Source organism: Cimex lectularius, unplaced genomic scaffold, assembly GCF_000648675.2.
Source record: "Cimex lectularius strain Harlan isolate CLEC.00 unplaced genomic scaffold, Clec_2.1 scaffold89, whole genome shotgun sequence".
NCBI lineage: Eukaryota > Metazoa > Arthropoda > Insecta > Hemiptera > Cimicidae > Cimex > Cimex lectularius.
In genome coordinates, this window is record NW_019392722.1 from 1,112,546 (window position 1) to 1,123,659 (window position 11,114).

General features: G+C 35.1%; 1 protein-coding gene across 5 annotated transcripts in view; it reads left to right on the forward strand.

Moving 5' to 3' along the window:
- Window positions 1-9,887, forward strand: part of LOC106663643 — a 303,217-nt gene extending 293,330 nt beyond the window's left edge. For all 5 annotated transcript variants that reach the window (XM_014388633.2, XM_014388635.2, XM_024226677.1 and 2 more), the window contains 2 exons: window positions 7,549-7,705; window positions 8,440-9,887. In XM_014388633.2, coding sequence (XP_014244119.1) covers window positions 7,549-7,705; window positions 8,440-9,357 — 1,075 coding nt within the window. In that variant the 3' untranslated portion in view covers window positions 9,358-9,887. The remainder of the gene's footprint in view (window positions 1-7,548; window positions 7,706-8,439) is intronic.
- The last annotated feature ends 1,227 nt before the right edge of the window (window positions 9,888-11,114 follow it).

The following is an 11,114-nucleotide window of genomic DNA, read 5'->3' on the forward strand; positions in this document are numbered from 1 at the left end:
AATTATTTATTAATGCTCTCTCTCTCTCTCTCTCTCTCTCTCTCTCCGCTCTCTCTCTCCTCTCTCTCTCTCTCCTCTCTCTCTACTCTCTCTCCTCTCTCTCTCTCTCTCTCTCGCTCTCTCCCTCTCTCCCTCTCACCCTCACTCCCTATCACCTTCTCACCCTCTCACCCCCTCTCAACCCCTCTCACCCTCACACCCTCTCACCCTCTCACCCCCTCTCACCCCCCTCTATCTCCTCGATCTTGTTCCCTATCTACCCATCTACCTTGCAATCATTATTTTATTCTTTGTATCGTTAAAATATTGTAACAAGAACGTCAATCGAAATTGTCCTTCAAGGTGAACGGGAAACAACGCCCAATTAATTTTTGACGTTGATATCCTCATAGTATGAATATCCATTTCTTAACCAGTGCCTATTATTTTTAACACTGACAGCCATTGACACCTTCTAATTACGTTGATTAGCATGCTTTTTCACTAGTCTGATATTCTTTTTTTAAGTAGGATTAAAAGGGATTTTAAGGCGCTAGATGAAACAGAAAATAGTTGAGTTTCTTTCAAAATGTTAATTGTTATTGATGGTTTGTAAGGTCTTTGTTTATTTGTTCGTTTCTTGTTTGTATGATTTCGCGTCTTTTAAATTTTATTTCCTTGTCGCATATTTTCAACATGTCAGTTATAAGTAGTACCTATGATTCAGACTTAATTTCTTGGTAGTGTGATAATTTCTTCTTGGATAATGTCTTACGTAACCCAGGACGACGTTTTAGGGACAACGCTATTTAACAATTTAACCAGCGGTGTATTGCTCAAAGCCCTCTGAAAAAGTCGAACTACATTTTCGGCTGTCTTATTTAGTGTCGACATATCTGCTTTCGTTTTTTTAATTGGGCGATTTTTTTACATAACGGTGCGCCAAAACGGGCGAAATTTCCCCCGCGCCTTTTTATGCAAATGGCAAGTGGTAAACTATGTTGCCGACTAAGTGGCCTCCTCGAAAGCGTATGGAGCAGAGCTTGATTTTGTTTCGCCAGAAACGGCGAACTTTGATGAAAGTGAAGTTATGTTTCAACAAAACTGGGATTACAACAATGCGGGAACATATCGGGCTATATAACAAACACCTAAGTCCTAACATGGCAAAAATGTACGACTAATGAATTTAATAATATCACTCCTGTTTGAATAATTGAGATTCATTGAGAGAAGGACATAAAGAAAAACCCAAGGATATACATTTTTATTAGATGTAAGTAGTATGCTAAAAATAGATTTTAACATCGAGTAAAATAGAGCACAAATAACTCGTGGCTGCACTAAACAATCATACCTTTTTATGTATATATGTAAAATACATACATATACTATGTAAAACGATCATGCTTCTATTCTTATTCTCCACAAGAGTAAATATTTCCAGCTTCCCCATAGATATTATTATTCTCTTCTTCAGAGGGTGAAAAGTTTTGACAATATTTAATATTCACTACAAATAGTAAAAAAAAATATAAACCAAATTTTGTAATCAAAATTTGTTCTGTTACACTAACAGCGTGGAAAAATTTATTGCTAAATGACAAAATGTTATAAGTAGGAAAAGATAAAGGACAAGTTAAATCTGATAAAACCACCAATTTTTAAGCTTAAACTTAAAATCATGTTTCTTGATATTAAAGCAAACCGAATCACTAAAACTTGAGTCCGGTTGAATCATCACCACCTAAATTCGACCCAATTTATGCTGAAAAATGTAAATTTTATCGATTTGACTACAACAATGACAGAATTAACAAATATAGAAAAATGAAATTAAGTTTTTCTTTTAAACATTAAATAGATATATTTTATCAAATAAACTGTACATAGATGTTTTAAATGTTCTTTTGTTTAAATTATTTTAAATTATTAAATAATTTCTCCTTAGTAATCGAATAATAAATCATTCAATACGACTGTCTACTGTCTTACAATAATTTGCATCTCTCTCTCTCTCCCTCTCTCTCTCTCCCTCTCACTCTCTCCCTTCTCCCTCTCTCCCTTCTCTCTCTTCTCTCCTCTCTCTCACCTCCCTCTTCTCTCCTTCTCTCCTCTCCTCTCTCTCGCCCCCTCTCCCTCTTCTCTCCTCGCCTCTCTCTCTCACTCACTCTCTCTCTCTCTCTCTCTCTCTCTCTCTCTCTCCCTCCCTCTCTCTCTCTCTCTCCCTCTCTCTCTCCCTCTCTCCCTCCCTCTCTCTCACTCACTCATTATTTTTAAAGGGTGAGGGTTGTATATAAACATTTCATGAAATCCCCTATTATATTTTTAAGCAAAATAGATATATCATGGCCCGTACGCATCAATCGAACGTTATTCGAAGCAGTATAGATATAAAAAACTCTACAATGAAAAAGTTCTCTGTAGACTGGACAATTTTGAATACAACAACTTTCCTGTGACGCTATTGGTGCACTGAAATAAAATGTTTTTAAAAAATCCAGGCTTTTCTAAAAATCTAGTTTTTCTGCGTATTCGCCGTTTGTTTGTGTATTTTTTGCGTCAAAAAACATCCTTGCGAATATAGCACAGCCTCCCTAAAGGTCGGCAGTCCTCACTTCCTACACATCTGACGATGATGACCAAGTAGAGCGACTGCACGTATCAAAAGTCTTCGTTCCCCTTGACCCCGTTGGTGCCTTCGCCGATCGCGGCCCATACCGAGGCGCGGTGAATCATTCAGCTCTATATCAGGAAGTGGGAGAAAAAAAAAGGCTACACGGAATACAAAATGGTTTGTAAAAATTTCAACCTCTTATAAGGCGACATGACTCATTGTTTCCCATAGAACAACGTTTGATGGCGAAACGAGCTTATTATACTCTGAAAACCTTGCCATTTGCCTGTTGAAAAAAAAATTGTTCGTTTTAACTTTAACATTCGTAACATGCATTGTTTTCGCGTTAACAGTAAAACTGTACAGTAGCAAAATAACGTATACGTAATACATCTTGACTTCAAAAATCCTTTTTTGTTTTTTGTTAATTTCAGTTCACACTACTTTACTTGTATGAATGAAAAAAGTATTCAAAACAGGTTTAATCAGCACGAGGTTTTAATTTGTTCTTATCATTAAAGCAATCAGTGTAAAAATTGATGGAACATCCCTGGGTCCGCTCGGTATCGCGATGACTTGAAAAAATTCAATCTATAAACCTCGAGTCGGTTTGAAGTCCGTGACCCGACAGAGACGAAAATAAAGAATATGGCAAAAACTTAAAGACAGATAAATGTATTAAGTTGGCGTATCAGGTGGGATGTTTAAACCTTGGTCGTCCAAATATAGAACTAGGCCGTGGTTGTGCGGGGGTTACAGTCACAACAATGCCAAAGGACTCTTTAATGGGACCAATCTTGGCACAGTTGAATTCCAGGGGCTTTGATTTTTTTTCCAGAAATCCAATAAAAAGCCTCGTACTGTCGAGAATGGCCTTTTAAGATTCTTTAACGCCGACGATTCCTTAAGTGCATTCTTATTCTAAGCAATTACTTCAGAAAAATGTGAACAAAAACGAAAGTTTAAAACCTTTTCCTCTTTGCTGCATAAATTCATAAGACATCACATATCATAAAAATAAATTAAGCCACCTGTTTCTTTCCTAGTTCTATAATATATTGATAATTGAAGCTATTGATGATAAAACTTCCTATTAAAGAGTAAATAAAGAGATAATAGAAAAGTCATGACATTGTTTTTGTTTTAAAATTAAATTATACAGAATTTTTTTTAATAAACACGTCAATGTGGTCTATTTGGATGTGGTTACTTCTAGAATTTACAACTGCTGGTCGATCATTACTTCCTTACTAAGTCCCTATTGACCAAATTCTGAATTGTAGTTGAGAAATTTCGCTGTAAATATACTTCAATCTTTGACAAGTTTTTTCCTTAAAGTCCCTCGAGCCTCGCAAAATCTTCATTTTACAGCAATCGCACCGTTGGAAAGAGCATTGAACCTGTGAGAGTCATTTCTTTTATTGTGACATTAAGCAAACAAATTCAAAATAGAAGATAAAATTAAAGAGTTTTCAAGTTCTTGTCTAAAATTTACGTAAATGATTGTACAAATACTGATAGATATTGTACTTTTAAAAAATCGACTTTACTAAATAAGCTTTAAACATATGTAATTATTTTCTGAAATATCTAATCGTCTTCAATTTAAAATTAATTATCCCATGAGCAAACCCATACATAAAAAATCATGTTGATGTAGTCTCCGTTTACGTCAAAATTTGGCCTATCTGTTTGACAACGGTTTATAGCTGCATAAAATATTGAAATGAATTTGTTGTTTTTGGAAAATAAAGATAATATTAACAAACTAAAGTAAAAATCGGCAGACAAATATCGACATAAAAAATGCCAATGTTATCACTGGAATCACAGATAATTCAATTGAACAGACGAATCTCAATTGTAATTGTAATCAAATTTACCGTGATCAACTTTTTATGAGACACAGGGGACTTGATGGAAAAAGGATGTCAATGGTTAAAGCAACCTGAAAAGAGAATTATCTCAAAAACTTGGGAATCAGATTTTGGACAATGGGGACTTTTCAGTCTAATTTAAGATTTAGATTAACCTACACGAGGAAACCCTGAAAGCTAGAAGCTTTAGTATAAATTTGCGATGACATAGTTCCACTTAGAAAAAGTTTGTCATTAAGCAGTCTTGTTATTATACTTTCTATTTGTTCTTAATAATACTACTTTAAAGAACGAATATTATCTGAAAATCCGGATAGTTTGATTTAAAATTTACTCAATCATAAATAAAAGGCATTGCGACTTCCGTGGCCTAGGGCGCTACGCTTGTGGTTCTGTGTTCGAATTTCTGCATAGCTGGTCAAATTTTATTTGGAAATAATATTAAAAAAGTATTGTAGAGTGGTTTGACTCTTCATCCCCAACTCCTTACGGGTAGGTGAATGTTAAACCTATATGACAAAAATTGCTTTACTTTTGTGCCTTGTATTTTGAGGCAAAAGGCAAATATTTATTAATCATCCAGCAATTTCCATTTCTTTCACAATAAAACTTTTTCTCTCTTATCTTAATTTTGTTGTATAAAAGCCGAGGTTTCCAGTCGACTCAAGACTTTGTTCATTAATCAAAAAATCAAACAAAAAAACACCATCCGCGTAGTATAAAATTTAAACAAACGATCAATTGAGATGTTCGCACGTTTCAAGGCATTTTCAACTTGAAAGGACTCGACTTGAACGACAAAAATATGACTGGACCAAACTTGAGCCCAACTCTGTTCAAATAGATTTCGTTCAACTTGCGTTTATCAACAAATGTTGAATCGTGAGAGCCCGCCTTTAAATAACTTGAAAAATAGTAATCCTATTTGTTTTCTGCCCTTTTTATATAATCTATTTCTAGGAGGACTCATGATTAATCTTATTATCTACAACGAAGAAAGAAATACAGGTTGACGTCAAAATAATGTTGTTTGCTTTACAATTACCTTTTCTTGATCTTTTATTAAAAGTAATAATTGCACTAGATTATACAAATTATAAAACCTAGAGAAACTTACTTGTTTTATAATAACTTGTTCAGGACGAAATTACCTCATTTAATAATACAAATTGTATTTGAAAGCAGTTTTTAATCCCTAGGGAAATCCCTGTTTATTAATTTAATTTGGTGTTTGTTATTTTGCTTTCATTATTATTCAATTTATTCGTTAAGAGAAGAAAAAACCTTGTTTATTTTTCCTACAGACTATGTATTTTAACCAGATTACGTTTAAGTGCATTTAAGTCAAACTATTACAATAAAATTTTAAAATTGATTAAATTTTAATTAGATGTTTTTATTAAAAAAATCGTATGTAGGCTAATGATTATTTGGAGATCGAGAGATGCGGTCTGTTGTGACGTAGGTTTTAGAAAAAAAATTTCTTTTTCGTACCACGTTTCGATCTTTATTGAGATCATCTTCAGGGCTCAAAGTGTTTGTTTTCTGTGTAGATGTGTCATTATTAGGTGTCGTTATTACTCTCTCAACACGACACCCAATAATGACACATCTACACAGAAAACAAACACTTTGAGCCCTGAAGATGATCTCAATAAAGATCGAAACGTTGGCACGATAAAGAAAATGTTTTTCTAAAACCTACCTCACACCAGACCGCACCTCACGATCTCCAAATAATCATTTACTAACGGTCACTAAACACCACACACTTGTAGGTATTAAATCCATTTTATTTCCTGTTCCGATTGACCAGATAACTTCTTTCAATTAATTAATGTAAGGTCTTGGTTGAAATGAAAGAGTTAGTGTCACGAGCGGGATTCGAACCCACGACCTTCGGCTAAATACCCCGCTGCTATAACACTTGAGCTATCGTGACTTCGACCCACTTGTAATGCTAACTTTTTCATTTCAACCAATACCTTACATAAAGATTAATTAATTGTAGGCATTAAGTTCAATTTTCAGTAAGCAAACGTTATACAAGGATATACAAACAAATGATATACAAAAAGTTGGAACCCGCATGACGTACGCGTTGTGCGAAACTGTTGCTTTCGTTATATACTTTTTTTTATTAAAAAAAAAACATTTTTTAGTCATAAAGTTCACTTTTCAATATGCAAACAAGGATATGCAAAACGTTGGAACCCGCATGACATACGAGTTGTGCGAAACTGTTGCTTTATATCTGAAGTGACCGTAACATCTAAATGAACGTTAAAAGGTTCAGATATATGTTCAAGGAATTTTTTCCTGACATTCTTTTCGGAATTTATTTCGTAAACTTTTTGATGACTTGCTCCACGTTTAAACAAAACAAGTAGAAAATATTCTAACAATACAACCCAAATTAATAATATTTAATTAATAGTTTAAAAATAAACCTTTTGCTTCAAAATGACAAGCCGCTGGTTTGTTCATAACAGTCCATATCTGGTGCTTCGTCGGTTACATCATGGCAACACTGATGATGCTGAGTGCATTCATCTCACACTAATACCCATTCGGGAGAAAGCAGCGGGAAAATCAATTTCTGCGGTTGTAAAATTGATTTTTTTTTTGCCAAATCACGTACATTTCTTTTAGAAACAATGACATAATTTTGGCATAAGGCGAAAATGCTAGATGTACGTCGTTTCCCGTTTAAACTTTTTACGCTTTCTGATCGTTATCGCCTCGGAGATGTACCGGGAAAGTTTTTCTTACGATTTTTTTTTTTTTTTTTTTTTTTTGAAGGGTTGTCCAGGGTGATGGAAATCCGCCCACTTGCCACAAGTGGGAGTCGCACGCCCATCGGCGCGTGGGCAAGACTTTCGCATTCGCCGTGCCCGATTGGCAATTTTCCACAAATCTTTTATAATTGTCAAATTTAAAATTACAAAATTCAAACGGTTTAGTTAACTTTCTTAATCGGTGTTGAAACCAAAACGCCATCTTGATTTATTATTGTAAAAAAGCGGTCAAATTTGCATAGAATAATAATAAAAACTTTTTTTTTATTTTTTAAAGGAACCAATCAAACAGCAGCACACTTGGGAGGCTGAGCAAGTCGACGAGCAATGTAAGGCACGCGCAAAATGGAGGGACGACCACTACATTCTACAGTGACAGAGGAGGTGTGCAGACCTTGCCAAGAAAGCTTCAAGAACACAAGGCCAAGAAACAGGTTGGTATTTTTCCATAAATTCATAAATCCTCACCTATTTAATACAATTAAATATACCGTGTGGCCCCAATCGATTCAGCCACACTTCCAGGTCTTATAGGAAATTGAACGCTGGGTAAAAAAGGTCCTATGAACCTGTCTCCGCAAACCCTTCAGTTCCGAGCTACAGGCAAAAAAAAACCATGAAAAACAACGTTTTATGACCTTATTCGTGAAATTGTTAGTAAACCGTTAGCCTGACCGTAAAACAGCTCGAAACAGCATTTGTAGAGGATTAATTTCTGCGTCGAATGAGATTAAACCCAGCCTGATTGGCCGAAAATTTCATTTTTGGCGATTTTTCGAAGTTAGGAGGTGAAGGGGTATACAATATTCACCATTTCTGATATTTTTATCAAAAATTCACAACTTGAACACCGTAGCAAAAAATTCTTCAAAAAAACTAAAGAAACCGATTTTTATAATTTTTCAACTTGGGTCACTTTTCTGGGTGTGCGATATAGTCTTGCAGATTCTCCTCTGGTCATTTCCAGGAATTTTGGCCTATCAGATACATTTCAGCTTCTTACGAAGAGACCCACTGCTGACATGGATCAATTTGGATAAAATATATAAGAATTTACACATTACAAAAGACAACTGCTAACAGTTAAAAATTTCTTCATTTTCTTTACAATATCAAGATCTAAAAATAATTACTAATTCAGATTTTTTTACCATTTGTAATTTTTCAGGTCTATGTCACTAGAAGCAATGGAGACAGCACATACTCTGATCGCTATAAGCTCGGAAACAACTCGAACAGCATGTTCAACGTGTCAATTGTGAACAACGTGAGTCCTTCGGGTCCCACAAAGCCTGCAAGAACATACCGTTCCAACCTTCTCAGGAGCAAGAGCTTCAACGTACATGCCGGAGACAGCTACAGAGACAGTAGCAGGTACACATCCAACCCCCATCTGAGCCGATTGGATGAATCGACAGAGCTGAAGAGCCCAGGGCTGATCACGAGCATAAGCCGCAGCACAAGGGATCTGACACACGAGGACTCATTCAGAAAGCCTCTCGGCACTTATGATCAGAACCGTTACACCAAGCATAACGGCTATTCTCGCTCGTCAGTTGACACTAAGAAAAAACTCTTCATGAAAGGTCTGATGGACCGGGCTCCAGAACTATACAAAACACTACATGCAAATGAATTGGATGAGAATAAAGTCGAGCCTGTGAGAACAAGCACTCCTCTTAAGAATGGAAAACTTGAATATAGCACATCTTTCAGATCTAGCAACACGAGCTCACCCTTGGATGGCATCCAGTCGCCGACTTATTACCCTTACAGGAACGATTCGCCTGATGTTAACAGAAGTATCGTGAGACGAGGAAGTAACGACTACACAGAAACAGTCAGTTATGTCACTAAAAATAATGATCCAATGCGACCTTCAGTGACCAACACTGTTCAGAGCTTCACGAAGAAAGTCGTCCCAATGTCTGGAGGGAGAAAGGAGAGAATCGAATCGACCGAAACGAAAACAATTACAAAGAGCAAATTTCGAAGTGGAACACCCGAATTACATTTTGACAATGGTAACAAGTACTCAAATTCAAACGGAGGTGTAATAATAGAAGTTAGAAATACTAGAAAGTAAAAGAGGAAAATGCATTTTTATTCAACATTGTCCTTGAAATATAGGTAGATCGATTAGAATAGATTATGGAAACTACACTCTGTGCCATTGAATAGCACTGTCATAAGAAAACTAAAACCTTGAGACAATTCATTCTACTCTACCTACCAATATTGTACAAATACATGTAAAAACTCAAAAATAACAAGAATAATGTACAATCCTTTTCCCAAAGGAATTTATTAACTTTTGTTTATTAGTATAATATTTTTCTTTCTTTCATTCTTTATTATTATTATTGAAACTAGTGTTTTGTGTGTTTTGGCCAAGATAGAATATTTTACTAAATGTAGTTTCGTCTTTATTTAACTGCAGTTCGATTCTGAAAGTGCAAGTATGTATCAAAGGATTTACATGTAACTATGTTTTATTTAATTTATCAGAAATGTGAACCTAAGTCATACAATATCATAAGACTTTAACAAATCACATTATAAATTAGTTTAACTCAACTATTTCTACCACCTACTATTTTTTATATCATGTATTTACTGAGTAATTCAATATAAAATGTAACATATCCAGCCAGTTTTATTCATCCCTTGTGCGATTCCTCTACTTATGTGCTTACGCCCAACTTCTAAACGTTAATCTATGTTGAATTACAGGTTACAGGTTATTAAGTTTTAATATAGCTAAAATAATCTTATCTTGCAAATCAAATGATGAACACTGCATTTTATTAAATTTGTTCTCTTATATTTTATACCATTTACCACAATCTCTTTATGCAAGTATAATTAATAGCAAGTAGCTCAATACTATAATTAATAATTATATTGCAGTATTTGTGGGGGATAGCTTGGGTGTGTTTTATGTTTGGCCAAGGAGATAAACTTTGTACTCAAGTTTTTCAAATCCTACTCATAAGATATTCAATATAAAACCTCAAGAGCTTACAATTCATGTAGAGAGACATATTTGTAACTCCTTCAACCTGAAGATGGGCATTTGCTTGAAATCTGGATCATTAAACGACAAATGTGTGAGTAGAACCATCATTGACAAAAAGTAGGTTGTGTACACTTAGGTATAAGGACAGGTTAGGGATAAGAACAAGTTAAGTAGGGTTAAGGATTGGAATTTAAGTAGGGTTGGGAATAGGTTAGAAATGGGGATGATTTGAGTTACGTTAGGGATAGGGACAAGTTAGGTTAGATAGGATTAAGGATAGAAATGAGTGAATTTAGATATGGTTAAGGATAGAGATGAGTTAGGTTAGAACTAGGGATGAGTGATGTTAGGCAAAGTTAAGGATAGGAAGAGTTAGGTTAAAAATGGGGACAAAAGGTAGAAATAGTGACGAGTTTGGATATGCAGGGTTAAGGATATATGAATGAATTAATGTAGGAGAAGGGATAAGGACGTTAGGTTAAGCAGGGTTAGATGTAAAGAAAAGTTAGGTTAAAAATAGAGGCAAGTTAGGTTAGAAATAGAGACAAATTAGGGTAGGCAGGGTTAAGGATAGAGAAATGAGTTTAAGCAAGAGTAGGGATAAAGACAAGTTAGGGTGGGGATAGGGATGAGTTAGGTTAAAAATAGGGACGAGTTAGGTTAGCCAGGATGGTTTTTTTACAAAAGTGTTATTTTCAAAGAGCTCCCAAAAGGCAGACTCACTTCTTTTATTAGGGCCTTGTAAATGTTTTTCATTGATATTGTTGTTGATAGAGACGAGTTAGGTTAGAAATGGGATGAGTTAGATTAGGAACAGAGACGAA